The 18,916-nt window shown below is 35.7% G+C and overlaps 1 protein-coding gene across 2 annotated transcripts in view; it reads left to right on the forward strand.

Moving 5' to 3' along the window:
• The window catches only part of TBC1D8B (TBC1 domain family member 8B), a 69,716-nt gene that overhangs the window by 11,416 nt on the left and 39,384 nt on the right, over nucleotides 1-18,916 (forward strand). For both annotated transcript variants that reach the window (XM_041742315.1, XM_041742316.1), the window contains exons 2-7: nucleotides 9,651-9,761; nucleotides 12,038-12,156; nucleotides 12,663-12,888; nucleotides 13,560-13,800; nucleotides 17,074-17,281; nucleotides 18,119-18,286. In XM_041742315.1, coding sequence (XP_041598249.1) covers nucleotides 9,651-9,761; nucleotides 12,038-12,156; nucleotides 12,663-12,888; nucleotides 13,560-13,800; nucleotides 17,074-17,281; nucleotides 18,119-18,286 — 1,073 coding nt within the window. The remainder of the gene's footprint in view (nucleotides 1-9,650; nucleotides 9,762-12,037; nucleotides 12,157-12,662; nucleotides 12,889-13,559; nucleotides 13,801-17,073; nucleotides 17,282-18,118; nucleotides 18,287-18,916) is intronic.

Genomic DNA, 18,916 nt, shown 5'->3' on the forward strand with positions numbered 1-18,916 from the left:
AGATACTAGCCAATAGGATCCTGCAGGACATTAAGAAGATTATTCACCATGACCAAGTGGGATCTATCCTCAGGATGCAAGGCTGGTTTAACATTCATAAAACATTCAACGTGATAGAGCACATCAACAAGAGGAGAAACAAGAACCCTATGATCCTCTCAATAGATGCAGAGAAAGCATTTGACAAAATACAGCATCCGTTCCTGATTAAAACTCCTCAAAGTGTAGGGATAGGGGGAAAATTCCTCAATATCTTAAAAGCCATTTATGAAAAGCCCACAGTGAATATCCTTCTCAATAGAGAAGGGGGAAAGACAGTCTCCCCTAAGATCAGGAACACAACAGGGATATCTACTCTCACCACTGCTATTCAACATAGTACTAGAAGTCTTTACCTCAGCAATCAGACAACAAAAAGAAGTAAAAGGCATTCAAATTGGCAAAGAAGAAGTCAAACTCTCCCTCTTCGCAGATGACATGATGCTGTATATAGAAAACCCAAAAGACTTCACCCCAACATTGCTACAACTCATACAGCAACTCAGCGGTGTGGCAGGATACAAAATCAATGCCCAGAAATCAGTGGCACTTCTATACACTAACAATGAGACTGAAGATAGAGAAATTAAGGAGTCAATCCCATTTACAATTGCACCCAAAAGCATAAGATACCTAGGCATAAACCTAACCAAAGAGGTAAAGGATCTATACCCTAAAAACAATAGAACACTTCTGAAAGAAATTGAGGAAGATACAGAGATGGAAAAATATTCCATGCTCATAGATTGGAAGAATTAATATTGTGATAATGTCTATGCTACCCAGGGCAATTTGCTACACATTCAATGCAACCCCTACCAGAATACCATGGACTTTCTCCACAGAGTTAGAACGAATAATCTTAAGATTTGTATGGAATCAGAAAACACCCCGAATACCCAGAGGAATATTGAAAAAGAAAACCAATTCCAGGGCATCACATTACCAGATTTCAAGCTGTATTACAAAACTGTGATCATCAGGCAGCCCGGGTGGCTCAGCGGTTTAGCACCGCCTTCAGTCCAGGGCATTATCCTGGAGACCCAGGATTGAGTCCCACGTCAGGCTCCCTGCATGGAGCCTGCTTCTCCCTCTGTGTCTCTGCCTCTCTCTCTTAATTAAATTATATTTATATAATTAAAAAGTATATATAATAAAAATTTAAAATATATATAATATATATAAAATTAAAAAATAAAACAAGTAGAAATGTACTTTTAAAAAAACCTGTTATCATCAAGATAGTATGGCACAAAAACAGACACCTAGATCAATGGAACAGAATACAGAACCCAGAAATGGGCCCTCAACTCTATGGTCAACTAATATTCGACAAAGCAGGAAAGACTATCCACTGGAAAAAAGTCTCCTCGATAAATGGTGTTGAGAAAATTGGACAGCCACATGCAGAAAAATGCAACTAGACCACTCTCTTACACCATACACAAAGATAAACTCAAAATGGTGGGAAGATCTAAATGTGAGACAAGAATCCATCAAAATCCTAGAGGAGAACACAGGCAACACCCATTTTGAACTTGGCCACTGTAACTTCTTGCAAGGTACATGTATGAAGGCAAAGGAAACAAAAGCAAAAATGAACTATTGGGACTTAATCAGGATAAAAAGCTTCTGCACAGCAAAAGAAACAGTGAACAAAACTAAAATACAACCTATAGAATGGGAGAAGATATTTCCAAATGACATATCAGATGAAGGGCTAGTATTTAAGATCTATAAAGAACTTGTTAAACTGAGCACCCAAGAAACAAGAAATCCAGTCATGAAATGGATAGAAGAAATTAACAGAAACTTCAGTAAAGAAGACATAACACATGGCTAACAAGCACATGAGAAAATGCTCTGCATCACTTGCCATCAGGGAACTACAAATCAAAACCACAATGAGATACCACCTTACAGCAGTGAGAATGGCAAAAATTAACAAGACGGGAAACAACAAATGTTGGAGAGGATGTGGAGAAGGGGGAACCATCTGGCACTGTTGGTGGGAATGCAGACTGGTGCAGCCACTCTGAAAAATTGTGTAGAGGTTCCTCAAAGAGATAAAAATAGAGCTACCCTGTGACTCTGCAATTGCACTGCTGGGTTTTACCCCAAAGATACAGATGCAGTGAAATGCCGGGACTCCTGCACCCCAATGTTCATAGCAACAATATCCACAGTAGCCAATCTGTGGAAGGAGCCATGATGTCCTTTGACAGATGAATGGATAAAGAAGATGTGGGGTGTATATATATATATATATATATATATATATATATATATATATATATATATATAAAACAATGGAATATTACTCAGCCATCAGAAAGGACAAATACCATTTGCCTTGACGTGGATGAAACTGGAGGGTATTATGCTGAGTGAAGTAAGTCAGTTGGAGAAGGACAATCATCACATGGTTTTACTCATACGGGGAGTATAAGAAATTGTGAAGGAGATTATAAGGGAAAGGAGGGGAACTGAGTGGGAAAAATTAGGGAGACAAACCATGAGAGACTCCTAACTCTGAGAGGTGGGTAGGGGCTTTGTGGTAAATGGGTGATGGGCACTGAGAAGGGAAGTTGATGGGATATATGTTGGAAAATCGAAGTTCAATGAAAACAAATGAAAAAATAAAAATGTATTTAATTCCAGTATAATTACACAGTGTTATATTAGTTTTAGTTATATAATATAGTGATTCAACAATTATGTAGATTAGTCATTTCTCATCACAATAAGTGTACTCTTAATCCCCTTTATTTGTTTCATACATCCACCAACCCACCTCCCCTCTGGGATTCACTAATTCTGTATATTTAAAGAGTTTGTTTTTTGTTTGTTTATCTCTGTGTTGATTTATTCATTTGTTTCTTACATTCCACATGAGTGAAATTATATGGTATTTGTCTTTATCTGACTGAGTTATTTCACTTAACGTCTTAACCTCTAAGTCTCTCTCTGTTGTTTTGAGTGATAAAGGACAGCTTCATTGGTGGTTTTAAGATGTGAAAGATGATCACTGTCACCACTTTTTCTTGGTAGTCGTGGAAGGATTATTGACTGCTTACCTATAAGACTCAGGAGATTTTTTAGATACCTGTTGCTAACACTGCTCTCTTCCTTTCCCCTCCCTTGCTTGTTGCTAGGGTGTTTCTTTCCTTAGGCCTAGACAGGAAAGCACTACTCAGCTTTACCTTAGGATCATGAATCTTCAATCCTCAAGAGTTAAGTTAAAGTAATAGTAATGATATGTATTGTATACAAAGAGAGTTTTTTTGGCTAAGATATTGGAAATTTATAATGTAAGTAGGAAACTAATATTTGCTATTGAGTTGATTTCATTTTCATGAAAAAAAAAAAAAGACTAAAAGGTGATGACATTGACTAACTTATTTTTCAGAACCTCCTGCAAGGCTGACCTTTCTCATTCAAAGAAATCTTTAAAAGTAACTTTTTACTTGATTTCATATGGATCAAAATGTTTTAGGGAGGGAACAGAGCACAGTATAATTTGCCCTCCCCAGGGGTTCCTCTATGGAATTCTTTTTTTAATAAGTCAACTGCAAGCGAACATCCACAAATATATAGGTACACCATTGAATTCATTGATTCCACTCATTAACCGTACTACCTTTGTCTTCTGTGATTCTTTAATATTTTTATGTTTCTATTCAGCTGTAATTGTTTTATAAAGGTTTTGTTTCCTCGTCTGTAAAATGGGAGCAAAACCTATCTTCCTTGCCTCATGGCATTGTTCTGAGATTCAAATGAGTTTTGAGCAACTTTATAAACATCTGATACTCATTTATCTATTAACAGTACCATTTTCTTTTTTTTTCAGAGTACCATTTTCTATAGAGCCAAAGGAACATGAATATTCATACCATTTTCCCTAGTAATTGCATTTCCCATGTTATATATAGAAAGTGATTTGAAATAGTAATATTGAATATGTCCAATCTGTAGTGATTCCCCTACAAAAGTAAAACTGATAGTTATTCAGTAACTTTGGTATGATAGTTATTATGCATTTAAGATTTATAACCGGGGGATTCCTGGGTGGCTCAGCGATTTAGCGCCTGCCTTTGGCCCAGGGCGCGATCCTATAGTCCCGGGATCGAGTCCCGCATAGGGCTCCCAGCATGGAGCCTGCCTCTCCCTCTGCCTGTGACTCTGCCTCTCTCTCTGTCTATCATAAGTAAATAAAATCTTAAAAAAAAGATTTATAACCAAAATGATATGTAAGTATTACAATATAATATCACAGCAGTATTTCATTTTGATCTGAGTGCCCAAAACCTGGAAGTTCTCCAAATGCACTTCTACAGATAAAAGCATCACTTGTCTTACTGAATGGTATTGAAGAATATATATAACTTGAGTCACATTAGTTATATTTTTTTCAAAACATGATACTTGATGTAGAAATGATTCAGCTGATGAAAACTCTTGCTTCTCCTGGATAGTTGCAGTTGTGGAAGGACTATGGATGTAAGGTAAGGAAAAAAATTAATAAAAGAAATGACACCATAATGGTTACCTTACCCTGTTGGAGTACAGCTATGACTTGGATTTTATATTACCTTTACGTTAGAAAATCTGCAGTCTTCCACCTTTTGCTCCTGTTATATAAGTACAAAGATAAGAGTAAATCCTGTATGTGGTTGAAGAGGATAACATTCATTTAACACATACTTAACCAAGTACTTTTTAAAAACCACTCTTTTAGGTACTGGAGATAATAGCAAGTGAGCAAAACAAAATCCTTATTCTCATGGGACTAACATTCTAGTTGAGAGAGGCAAATAAATACGTAATACATGGCTATATGAAGGAAAATAAAGTAAGATGTAATTATAGAGAGGGGAAGAGGTTGGTGTTGTAGATAAATTTGGTCTGGGAAGGCTACTTTAAGGTTACCTATGAGCAGAGACCAGACGGACTAGAGGATATGGAGCTAAGCAGGTATTTGGAGGCAGAGTGAATATTTATAATTCTTTCTAGGAATTTTGTTATGAAGAGAAACAGAGAAGTGGGGTGGTAATTAGGTACTGTCCTGGATGTTGGGTATACAGTAGTGAATAAAACAGGAATAGATCCTACCCTCCCCCCCCCGAGTTCATAATCTAGTGGGACAGACAGATAATAAACAAGTAAGCAAGCAAATAAATAATTACTGGGGTAGTCAGTAATAATAATATCAGCCTGATTTGAGTAACTTACAGTCATGAATGAGGAGTATTTGAAGCCCCCAAAACAATTTTCCAAGGCCAGCTCTGGTGTAAAGTATGCTTATCAGATGTCCTGTTAAATGATACAAAGATTCTTAAAAGCAGTAATTAATAACAAGAGGTGGTATTCTGGTGGCAGAATTCCAGCATGACATCTGAGAAGCATCTTGTCAAAAAGCAGTTTTATTTTCTTTAATTATATCAGCCAAATATGAGAACTAATAATATCTGGGATGTGATTTGGTAGAGATAAATGAGGAGGACATTCTAAGCAGGACAAATAATGTGATAGAGCAAAAGCAAAAGATGGCAGTCATTGGGGACACAGCAGGTGTTACAGATTCATTTATTTGTGGTTGGAAAATATGAGACTCAAGGTATAATACCCTTAGCAACTAGAAAAGGTTCTTAAAAAGGAATGCCCTAATCTGTAGAATAGAAAAACCAGAGATGGAGAATTAAAGAGACTTGAGAGTTAAACCTTTGTTGTTTTCTATCTCTACTGTTCTTTTAACTCCAGTCTAGATGGTCTTGTTTTTTTTTCCTGCCTTAATCCAATATAAAGAAGTGAAGTTTTATTTTATTTTATTTTTAAAAAAATATTTTATTTATTCATGAGAGACACACACACACAGAGAGAGAGAGGCAGAGACACAGGCAGAGGGAGAAGCAGGCTTCATGCAGGGAGCCGGACATGGGACTTGATCCCAGGTCTCCAGGATCAGGCCCTGGGCTGAAGGCGGCTCTAAACCACTGAGCAACCCGGGCTGCCCTATTTTATTTTATTTTTAATATTTTATTTATTTATTCATGAGAGACACACAGAGAGAGAGAGGCAGAGGGAGAAGCAGGGTCCATGTAGGGAGGCCGATGTGGACTAGCTGGGACTCCAGGATCACGCCCTGGGCGGAAGGAAGGCGCTAAACCACTGAGCCCCTCGGGCATCCCAGAAGTGAAGTTTTAAAACAAGAGATAATCACATTTGTTGATTTTTAAAATTTTTTTAAAAATATTTTATTTATTCATGAGAGACACAGAGAGAAAGAGGCAGAGACATAAGCAGAGGAAAAGCAGGCTCCATGCAGGAAGCCCGAAGTGGGACTCGATCCCTGGTCTCCGGGATCATGCCCTGGGCTGAAGGCGGTGATAAACCGTTTAGCCACCCAGGCTACCCTGAACTTCAGTTTTTAAATCGCGTGTTCTGTCATATAGCTGACAGTGTCTGCTCTCTTCCCAATTTACTGTAGCTCTAGAAATTCCCATGTGTAAGGATGATTGATGACCTTGGATGTTCAGGCTATCAGATAATAAACCTCTGTGTATACATAGAAAAGCAACCCAAAGTTATCTACTTGTTTTCTTGTACTTTTACAACCCAGACATTGGCATATTAATTCCTGATTGACTTGCAAGGACTCAATGATGATTATAGCTTAAAGAGCTTCAAGAGTTCCCCAAGTGACTGGAAATGTATTCTAGTGCTAGCTTGCAGATTATTTGTTGTAGTTTTATACTAACTGACTGATTTAATGTACTTACAAAAACTGAGCTATTCATAGTATAAGACACTTATAATCTTGTGGACATTTCTACTGCTGCTGTTGCTGCTACCAAAAAAAAAATGACCTTTCTTACCAGTGACTTTGAACTGCTTTGTCCCCAGTCTCACAACTTTCTATCAAGGGACTAATGATTATTATGTTACTCAGGAATGATTACCTGTGGTCTCCCCTTTCTTTTCTGCCTCCTCACACATCCACATTCCCACCATGATTTTTCAGCTGAGCAAGACTTTTTTTTTCATTTTGTTCTTTCTCCTGTTCTAATACTACTTTTTCTAGTATATGTAAATAAGGAAGTAAAATTTGAGCCAGTTTTATTTAAAATGTAATAAAGGTAAAATAAATGATTTTCCCTACAAATTTGAAAATAATTGTTTGAAAATTTTAGAATTTAAATTCTTGGAAGGCAAATCTAGCAGTTAGAACTGTTTCATAAATGTTTTTATTTAAAGTTATAATTCCTTTATTTTGACAATTTTGTCTAGATGTCATATGATATTTATATACACAGACATTCATACACATGATTTTTTGTTTTTCAACCTGAAGAGAGTTACCTCTTTTGGTTCTTTTACTTCTACTCTTTTATCTTTCTTCTCAATAGTTTCACTTCCTGGTCTTCAAACTGAGAACATTATCCTTGTTTCCATTTCCTGAATAATTTCAACCACATTGCTTTGAAGAGGCTATCTGCATTGTTTAGCTCCTACTTTTCTTTCTTTATCCTTGAACTCTTAGCCAAATCTAATTTCTCACAGTCTTTTTTTTTTCATGCTAAAAGTGATAGAATTATTTTTTTTCTTTATCTCCAGATCCTTCAGGAATTTTGTCATTATTAGTTGAAATATTATCACTTCGTCTGTCTCTCCTCATTCCCATTCTCTTCCCCAACGCCTCCTCTTTCATAATATTTGTCTAGATTTTCTTATTTCTATTTCTTAAATTCTTCCATTCTTACCAGAACTTTTTTCATATCAAATGACTTTTTTCTCTGTAATCTGTACATGTTGCCATTTCCAAAATCTTTCTTGATACTTTATCCCCACTATGGAAACCCTCTGTCAGATTGTTAATTAATGTTAATGTGCATTTGTGACCCCTTTTTTTACTTTTTATTGATTCTTACATTGACTCTCTTACCCTCTCAGCCAAACAAAATTTCTCTTTATATCTTTATTCTACCCCCTTACTTTCTGATTTACCTCCCTTGATGCTCATAACTACCTACCACAAATTCGCTAATCTACCTATATTCTCTTTCAAAGCTTGCTTGTAATCTTAACTCCTTTTAAGTAGGGAAAGAAGCCTATTTTGTAATCGATTTAAATATTTTCTCAGAAATCTGTATGCTAAACTAAAGAGAAATGCCTCATAAAACAACACCAACACTCAACCAATCAAAGCTTCCAGAAAAGGAAGGTAGTTTTATATATTTCAGTCATCCCATTGAAATTTTGCTCCTGTTGTACCCAGCAATAATATGTTGAAAGTTAGGGGTGATACAAACCCAGGAGTAGAGAACATGAATTGTTCTCAGAGAACCAATAATTTAGGTAAGGAGACTAGATTCATATACATGAAGCATTTAGAAAGTAGCTATAATAACTAGCCTAAAAGATAAAAAAAAAACAAAATAAATAACTAGCCTAATAATCAAAATGCTAGGTTGTATTGCATAGACTGTAAGTGTTTCAAGTAATCAGGGAAAAGAGAAGGCATTATTGCTTGATGTTGCCAGTAAAGGTTCTATATGGGAAGTGGGTCTTAAAGAAAATGTAGAATTTAGATTAGCTGGACTGAGCTGGGAGCCTTGCATTAGCATATACAGGTAAAAAAAGGAATTGCTTAGCAAAGACTCTAACAGAGAATAATTGTGGGTTTTTTTAAAAGATTTTATTCATTTATTCATGAGAGACACAGAGAGAGAGAGGCAGAGACATAGGCAAAGGGAGAAGCAGACTCCCTGTGGGGAGTCTGATGGTGGACCTCTATCCCAAGGCCCTGGGATCAAGACCTGAGCCAAAGGCAGGTGCTCAACCACTGAGCCACCCAGGTGCCCCCGAGAAAGTAATTGATTTTAAAGCAGCAAACTTTGTTCTAGGAAGGAGTAGGAAATATAATCAGATAATTACATTGGAACTAATTGATCCAAAGCCTTGAATTCCAAATTGAGGCATTAAGAATTGTTAAAAAGAAAATCCCCTTCCTATACATTTTTGTTAATCAGGGTTTTATCTTATTTAAATATCCAAGATTTTCTTATATAATAATAGCATTCGTTAACATTGAGTGTTACACTACGTGCTAAGCATTGTTCTAATATTTGTGTGTAAGCATAGCTCATTTTCTCTTTACAACAACCCTTTGTGGTAGGTTCTATTTTAACCTTATTGTACAAATGAGGATGAAAAAAAAAAGGTAAATACAACTGGTTCAGTTTGGCACAAGTGACAGAATCAGTATTCAAACTCAGGAAATCTCTGGTACCAGAATCTACATTCTTAGTGCTATATGTACAACCTTAGTAAAGGATATATATAAGTGCTGTAAATATATAGTGAGATTCAGACGATTGAACCTGACTTATTTTTTTATTGAAAGATAATATTCTCAAGCACTACTCATATTGGATCACAGTAATCCTTTCATCCTGAATAGATTTTTTGCTTAAGAAAATCTTTATAAGGAAACTTTGGGCTGGAAATTTTAAAAAAGGTTAATCCATTGTTTTTTTTTTTTTTTCAGATGAAATGATACTGGTTTTATGTTTTGTAAAATCTTTATTTCACCGGTCTCTTTATTACAATAGGGCTTCTGGTTGGGACTCTTGATTCAGTCTTAGACTCTACTGCTAAAGTTGCTCCATTTCGCATCCTACACCAGACACCAGATTCTCAAGTTTACCTGTCAATTGCATGTGGTGAGTATGATTTTTAAAACGTATAATCAGGGATCCCTGGGTGGCGCAGCGGTTTGGCGCCTGCCTTTGGCCCAGGGCGCGATCCTGGAGACCCAGGATCGAATCCCACATCGGGCTCCTGGTGCATGGAGCCTGCTTCTCCCTCTGCCTGTGTCTCTGCCTCTCTCTCTCTCTCTCTCTCTGTGACTATCAAAAATAAATAAAAATTAAAAAAAAATAAAATAAAATAAAACGTATAATCAAAAATAAAAAATAAAACGTATAATCAAACAAATAAAGATACTAAGAAATTGAATTTTTTAAAGATTTTATTTATTTATTCATGACATACACAGAGAGAGAGAGAGAGAGAGAGAGAGAGGCAGAAACACAGGCAGAGGGAGAAGCTGGCTCCATGCAGGGAGCCTGACGTCGGACTCAATCCCAGGTCTCCAGGATCACACCCTGGGCTGAAGGTGGCGCTAAACTACTGGGCCACCGGGGCTGCCCAAGAAATTGAACATTTACATTTATTCTCCTCAGTTTTGATTTAAAATTTTTTTTAATTTTTATTTATTTATGGTAGTCAAAGAGAGAGAGAGAGGGAGAGGCAGAGACACAGGCAGAGGGAGAAGCAGGCTCCATGCACCAGGAGCCCAAATGTGGGATTCAATCCCGGGTCTCCAGGATCGCGCCCTGGGCCAAAGGCAGGCGCCAAACCGCTGCGCCACCCAGGGATCCCCTCAGTTTTGATTTAGAAAAGAGTTAAACATGTAACTCTACATTGAGAGACAAGATAATCTAATTGTTTAGATAAGAAGGATTACAGATTATTACAGTTTTTTAAAAAAAAATCCATTAGTGTGAGGGATGTAAAGCATGTGTTCCAGCAAATTTTGAGCAAATTTTGGTCAGCACTACTGCTATATGATTCCTTTCTTCAGCTTACCCAACTGCTGAGAAGATGAGAACCTCCTCATGAGATACTTCATTTCATCTGTAATAACTCAGGAGAATTAAGCCCAAAACTAAAGATTGTCCCCCAAGAAAGTATAAGCCTAAAAAATTGAAACATTTTTAGTTACACACCTACTTTCTCACAAAAGGCATTATATCCTAAGAAGAGATGTTTTACTGGTAATGCTATGTATTCATTCATGCTGAGATAGTTGAGATGCTTTCACATAAATATACCTTGTACATAGAAAATGAATTAGGATATCCTTTCTAATAAAACAACTCAAAATTTAAAAAAATGACAGTTTCTTTTATGATGCCATTATAATGTTGGTCTAAATTAAAATCCCAAATTTCTGACCTTTTTAATATTGAAAGACTTCCTTTTTCTCGTTCTTTCATCTCCCCCTCTCTTCCCAAGTAGATACACTTAAAAAAAAACCCATGTAAATTCCTGGATAGTTTATATGTGTGAACATACAGCATACCATGAGCTTTTAAAGATATGTGGCTTGTCTTTTGCATTTCCCTATATATTTTCTTTAGTGTTGCTGGTGTTTTCTCTTGGCTCTCTTAAATTGAATGCCATTTAAACAAAATGAGGAAGACATTATACCTGCTGATATTTTGAGACATTTGTAACCTCAACTCTAAATCTGGTTGGTAGAAGTTAGGTAGGGAAAAATGTCCATTCCACTTTAAAGAGGGAGGATTATTGTGTTACTTATTCCCCCAAATTAACATGATGCAGAGCTATAATAATTACCTACTAATAAAACTTCCTTATACCTAAAGGACCAAAATAGAGGCTTAAAATTTTCCCATGGCTTTTATTTGTGATTAATTAAAGTTATTATACTTGGTATTGTGACTTCAGTAACATGTTGACGTTGACATAGTATTGTCATGTGCATCTTGTTTGCAGTCACATAGATTATAGGGATAGTATTGACTGTATTATTTGAAGACCATGGATTAAATTCTATATTTATGTCCTGGCACTCTGTATATTCTCTTTAAAAATATTGGTTGCTGTAGGCACCAGTTACTGGCGTCTTGTTTTCAGAATTTTGTATCTTTTCTCATGAGTTGTATTTATTTTTTCTCCTTTCATTAAATATTTTAGTCTCTCATTTGAGGTGAAAAATAGTATTTGTCTCCATATATAGAGATTGAAATAGAGAATAAATGTAATTAATATCTTTATTCCTTTATGATCATCATTTCTGAAAATGAGCAAATATAATTTTATTTCTTTTTGAACTAAGCTTGTAAATATCAAGAGCAGTTTTGTTGTGGACTTTCCCTTGAATCTTTTATTCTTTTTCATTTTCAATTAGGAGCCAACAGAGAAGAAATTACCAAACATTGGGATTGGTTGGAACAAAATATCACGAAGACCTTATCTGTGTTTGATTCAAATGAAGATATTACTCATTTTGTACAAGGAAAAATAAGAGTAAGTGATGGGAATGTATTTTGTAGCTGGGATATTAAAATCTTTGACCATATTATTTTAGGATCACAAGCCATGTGGGAAGGTCATTGTTTTCCTGACACCTTTCAATATTGGCATAAGTATACATATGAATGTCAGAATCAGTGCTAAAGAAAACTATAAAGTCAATGATTAGTTTCTGGTCCCCTTATAAGTGCTCTTAGGGATATTTTCATTTCAGTATTTCTTAAGCTTAGAATTTGGATGAATCCTTTGCTCAATCAAAAAAATATTGAGCACCTGTATTTGTGTTAGCTCCTTGTGAGGCATTAGAAAAAGCCTAATTATAAAATTAAAGAAAATTTGCTCACCTCTGTCCTAAGAGAAGCACTTATGTACACGCATATATAGGTATATGTACCTGTGTAGATATATACGATTGTATTCAGTGAACTGTTTAAATATATAAAATGTGTTTTTATTGGTAGGAAGTAATTCGTTTTTAAAAAATATTTTGTCTCCTTTAGGGATTGATTGCTGAAGAGGGAAGACATTCTTTTGCAAAAGAAGATGATCCTGAGAAATTTCGAGAAGCACTTTTGAAATTTGGAAAATGTTTTGGTTTACCAGAGCAGGAGAAGTTAGTGACCTATTACTCATGCAGTTACTGGAAAGGACGGGTTCCTTGTCAGGGTTGGCTCTATCTTAGCACCAATTTTCTGAGCTTCTATTCTTTTTTGTTGGGATCAGAAAGTAAGTGGTTTTTGTTGCTTACCATGATTTTGAACATGCCGACTGACCTATCAACTATGTGGTGTTGTTAGGTTGTATATAAAGCAATAGGATTGATATTAAGAGTAATTAAACTATACATTAAAAAGTTCACTTCATCTAGAAAAAGAATCCTTAACATAGGAGCCATTGAAAGTATATACAGAATGCCTTGCATATTGTGGAAAGTGAATGAATATTAAATGATGGTGACCTGGCATATAACTCCTTTTTTTGTTTTGTTCTAAACTATTGACTTTCTACAATTCATGTTTTAATCTTTGTTTTAGAGATAGAATATAAACATAGTAGCCCTAATACCTAATGGCCCAAAGTTATAAAGAAGAATCAAACAGTAATGTTCATAACACACATACAGCTTTTATATCAGTGATTATGCAACTCTGTAAAGTAGCATATTTAAATATAAAATCTGAATATTTTTAAAAAATTCTTTAAAATTATATCTGTTCTTAGAATCACCAATTGTATGTTCATGGTCATGCTTCAAAGCTTTAACTGATCTTGAAGTCTAAAATGTTTTAGTTCACACCATTTTGAAGTGGTTAGCTATTATTTCAAAAGACCTGATTGATAAACATTAATCAGTATTGAGAAATTTAATCATATCTGCTTATAATTCTTATTTGCAGTAAAACTCATTATCTCCTGGGATGCAGTCTCAAAACTTGAAAAGACTTCAAATGTTTTACTAACAGAAAGTATTCATGTGTGTTCCCAAGGGGAGAATCACTACTTTTCAATGTTTTTGCATATTAATGAAACATATCTTCTTATGGAACAGCTGGCAAACTATGCCATAAAGAGACTTTTTGATAAGGAAACATTTGCTAATGACCCAATCCTTGATGATCCTCTACAAATCACCAAGAGGTATTCAGAGCTTAATACTTTTTATTAAAGTATTGTTTTACCAAAGAATGATAACATTGATTATCATTAAAAATTAACTGTTCTATGTTATATGATAATTTTTCTTTGGAATTAATCATTGATGTGTGGGGTATTTTTGTTTATTTGTATGCATTTCACAAATGTATCCCTTCCATTAATTTTAATCCTAAGAAGTAATAGAAGTTAGGCTTGAAAATTATTTATTGAGATCCCAGTAGGATTTGCCCTGGAGTGCTTTTAGAAATTTAGAGATTTTTATATGCATGGTTAGTCTAAATTTCTCTGTGAGTAGTCTAGACAATTTCAGGTATGATAGCATAAAATTATTGTTTATTTTTAAACATTTATAGACAACATAATTTTTTAAAAGATTTTATTTATGTATTTAAGTGGGAATGTGGAGGGGCAGGGAGAGGGACAAGCAGGCTCCATACTGAGCATGGAGCCCAACTCAGGGCTTGAATTTACAACCCTGTGATTATGACCTGAGCTAAAATCAGGCGTCAGCCACTTAATTGACTGAGCCACCCAGGCACCATGAGAAGTATCTCTGATAGCTGTTTGCCACTATATTTGGTTTGCTGAAACTGACCAGAGCCCTTTCATACTGCTGAACACTCAGAACAATTGACTGAAATGAGCATGCCAAAAGAGAGGGAGAGAAGAGAGGATCTAGAAACAGCTAGTGCATGCGTCTTCTGGCAAGGAGCATGAGGGTATAGACTGTATGGGAAACTGAGATTGCAATCCTATGGGTAGACCAGAACAAGTGACCTAGAGGGTTGTGTGATTACTACATAGCCCTAACTGGGTATGGTTGTTCTACTTGCCTATTTCTATTTCTAAAATTTATACATAAAGATTTCTTTTTGAGTGAGTCGGCCTGCTTTTCTGGAAAATAGATCAGCAAGGTGAATTTTTTAGAGGTCTAGGGGTGCATGATTTACAGATAGAACTCTATAAAGATTAGGTACTCATTTATTTATATTATATATAGTTGAGCATTTGTTTTGGTTTTTCCTTGATTGGCCACCATAAACATAAACGTTTTAGCCATTTTATTTCTCTTAGAATATCCTCTGAAAGGCCATCTATCAGTGAGTTATTCATTACCAAGTCTGTATTTAAATGATACAGGAAATCCATTTTTGTCTCTGTGCATTTTTAAGAGAGCCTATTGAATCATATATATATGATTTTATTTTATTTATTTATTCATGAGAGACACAGAGAGAGAGAGAAAGAGAGAGAGAGGCAGAGACATAGGCAGAGGGAGAAGGAGAAAGCAGGCTCCATGCAGGAAGCCCGATGTGGGACTCAATCCCAGGACTCTGGAATCACGCCCCGAGCCAAAGGCAGATGCTTAACTGCTGAGCCACCAGGCATCCCGAAAACCATATACATCTAAATCTTTTTTTTTCTAGTAAGTTGAAAAGAACAATAGCTTATTTAGACTCAGTCTCCAAATTACTTTTTTCTAAAACTGAATATCTTTTTTGCTTCAGCTTATTGTTTTTACCAATATGTATCACTTCTATAATTTAAAGAGTAGAGAAGCACATTAACAATAGTTCAGTTCAGTGTATATCCTTCCAGGCTTTTTAATGCATTAATTAAAAAGTATTTGCAAAAGACATGATTGGGACTAAACATCACATATTCTGCAGTCTGCTTTTTTCTGCCTTAAAATAATATACCATGGACATCTTTTCATTTATATAAATGAAACTCATCTTTTTTTTTTAAATCTGCATTTTATTTTTTTAAAGATTTTATTTATTCATGAGAGACACACACACAGAGAGAGAGAGAGAGAGGCAGAGACAGGCAGAGGGAGAAGCAGGCTCCATGCAGGGAGCCCGACGTGGGACTCAATCCTGGGCCTCCAGGATCACGCCCTGGGCCAAAGGCAGGCTCTAAACCGCTGAGCCACCCAGGGATCCCTAAAACTCATCTTTTAAAATAATAAAATAACCCAGCAAATTATAATTTAAGTGAGGTAAAATTAATGTGGTTTTCTGTTCAGAATTAGTTTGAGAGACATGATGAAATGCCATGTATTCAAACAGTATATACTGGAAGGATGAATTTGGTTTTAACTTTGTTGGCTTTGCGTTAGAACTTGCATAATTTACTTACTACCCCAGATGGCATTGCTGCTTAACACAAGTGTTTACTGCCTCTAGAAAAATTGTACTATTTTAAGCAGTTTTTTATTCGTATGTTTACACATCAGCTAACAAGTCATCTTTATTTGTTGACATCTATCCTGTGCCCAGTACTGTGCAAGCAGTGTTGTTTTTTTTTTTTTTGCCTCTAGTATGGATTTTTTTAAACATACATTTATTTTTTATTTTTGTAAAAGATTTTATTTATTTATTCATGAGAGACACACAGAGAGGCAGAGACATAGGCAGAGGGAGAAGCAGGCTCCCTGCAGGGAGCCTGAAGCGAGACTTGATCCCAGGACCCCAGGATCATGCCCTGAGCCAGAAGCAGATGTTTAACCACTGAGCCACCCAGGCGTCCCTAAACATACATTTAAATATTTGTCTTACTTAATTTTAATATTGTCTTATATGTACTGTTCTTGTCTAAATTTTGATCCTGTAAATTTTAATTTTTTCTGTTCATTTTTTATGTTGCATTTTTATTTTGTTTGAACTGGGTGACTCTTGATTTTCAGATAACCACAGATAAAAATTGTTTACCACGGGATCCCTGAGTGGCGCAGCGGTTTGGCACCTGCCTTTGGCCTAGGGCGTGATCCTAGAGACCCGGGATCGAGTCCCTAGAGACCTGGGATCGAGTCCCACGTCGGGCTCCCGGCGCATGGAGCCTGCTTCTCCCTCTGCCTCTCTCCCTCTCTCTCTCTGACTATCATGAATAAATAATAAAAAAAAAACCTTTTTTAAAAAAAAATTGTTTACCAGCACTGGTTTAGCCATATTTGCATATTATGAGCATATAATAATATAATAATAATCTTCTGGTAAATCACTCCTTAACAGATGGTTTAAAGTCCTACATTATCTCTAACTGTGCATTGTAATCTAGTAATAAAACAAAATTGGAAAAGGGAACAAGGAAAATGAATTTGTTATGAATCAGTGTGTATCTTCCATTGCATAGTTGAAGAACATAGCGTGTAGTATTTAATCTTTCTGATTTATAGTACATTTAGATTAATCAGTACAGGCATGTGTGCACTTTAGAAGTCATTATTTGAGCCCCCTTTGTTCTTTTCTTCAGAGGTCTGGAAAATCGAGCCCACAGTGAGCAGTTCAGTGCTTTTTTTAGGCTCCCCAAAGAAGAAACCTTGAAAGAAGTACATGAATGTTTCTTATGGGTACCATTCAGCCACTTTAATACTCATGGAAAAATGTGCATCTCAGAAAACTATGTCTGCTTTGCTAGCCACGATGGCAATCTATGTAGTGTAATCATTCCATTACGAGAGGTAATATACATTTGGTTACATATCAGTTTTAGTTTGAAAATGCTATCACTCACAGAATAAAATATCATTTAATTCTGTAAATTATCAAAAATTTTATTTGTACCACCCTTTTTGTAATTTTTAAAGAATCTTTTTTTTTTTTTGACAGGGAGAACACACACACAAGTGGGTGGGGGAGAGGGAAGAAGGAGGAGGAGAGAGAATCCCAGGCAGGCTCCACACTCAGCATGTAACCCAATGCAGGGCTTGATTTCACAACCCCAAGATCATGACCTGAGCCAAAATCATGAGTTGAACACTTAAACCGACTGAGCCACCCAGGTGCCCCAATAATCATGTTTTAAGTTCAGTATTATTCTTCAGGATAAAAGTACTAGGATAAGAGCCTTATAGTTCTTATTAAAAGTGAAAATAGAAAAAAATTAAAAATTTACAAACCAGATAAGGGTTCAGGATGACTCAAGATGGAGCATGATTGCTCATTTATGAATACTAAAACTTAGACTTTTATATTTGAAACGCATAGTCAAAGAATAGAATTGATAGCTTTTATGTAAGTTAGAAATAAATTGTCAGCATTGTAGCACTGAATTTTTACATTTGTATTGTTATTTTTTAAGGCTATGTGTTGATAAAACCTTTTTTTTTTTTGAGGAGTGAAATAACTTGCACTGAGTTTGTGTCAGTGGTGCAACTAGCATCCAAAGTCTGTTCCTTAATAAGTCATACCATGGACCAAAGCTTTAGCCACAAAAGATTAAGCTAAACATATTTTGCCTGAAAATGTCAGTAACAAGGGAGAATGTGATTCATTTATAGTATGTTTTTGCCCCCCAGGTTGTAGCTATAGATAAGACAAATGATTCCAGCAAATCTGTCATCATTAGCATCAAAGGAAAAACAGCTTTTCGCTTCAGTGAGGTTAAAGACTTTGAGCAACTGGTGGCAAAACTCAGACTCAAGCGCGGAGCAGCTTCAACTCAGTGTCATGATATTAGCACAGAGGTAATTATATAGCAATCAAATCATTCTTTTAAAAAAGTTTGTGTTTCATTGTGGTCCGTTCTTTCAAAAGCTCATAGCACTTTTTTTTTTTTTAAATTTTTATTTATTTATGATAGTCACAGAGAGAGAGAGAGAGAGAGAGAGAGAGAGAGAGGCAGAGCACAGGCAGAGGGAGAAGCAGGCTCCATGCACCGAGAGCCCGACGTGGGATTCGATCCCAAGTCTCCAGGATCGCGCCCTGGGCCAAAGGCAGGCGCCAAACCGCTGCGCCACCCAGGGATCCCTCATAGCACTTTTTCTATTCATGCTTAGATTTATTTTTTTAAAAAGACCAGAACCAAAGAAATTATATTCTCTAAGTCACATTATAAAGCAGAAGTTAGAATTAAGAACTTTATCCTTTTTTAGGAACTCATATTTATTGATTTTACTTTTTTCCAATTTAAATTCAATTGTCACATTTAAAAACTATTACCATTTGATCTTTCTTGACTATATCTGTAGTATCTCAGATAATACACATCTTGTGCTTTCATGTAACATAGCTTTTTTTTTTTAATTTTTTTTTAATTTTTTTTTTAACATAGCTTTTAATAACTCAAACTATATTTGAGAATTTAATAAGGCCTT

This window comes from Vulpes lagopus, chromosome X (genome assembly GCF_018345385.1).
Source record: "Vulpes lagopus strain Blue_001 chromosome X, ASM1834538v1, whole genome shotgun sequence".
Taxonomy (NCBI): Eukaryota; Metazoa; Chordata; class Mammalia; order Carnivora; family Canidae; genus Vulpes; species Vulpes lagopus.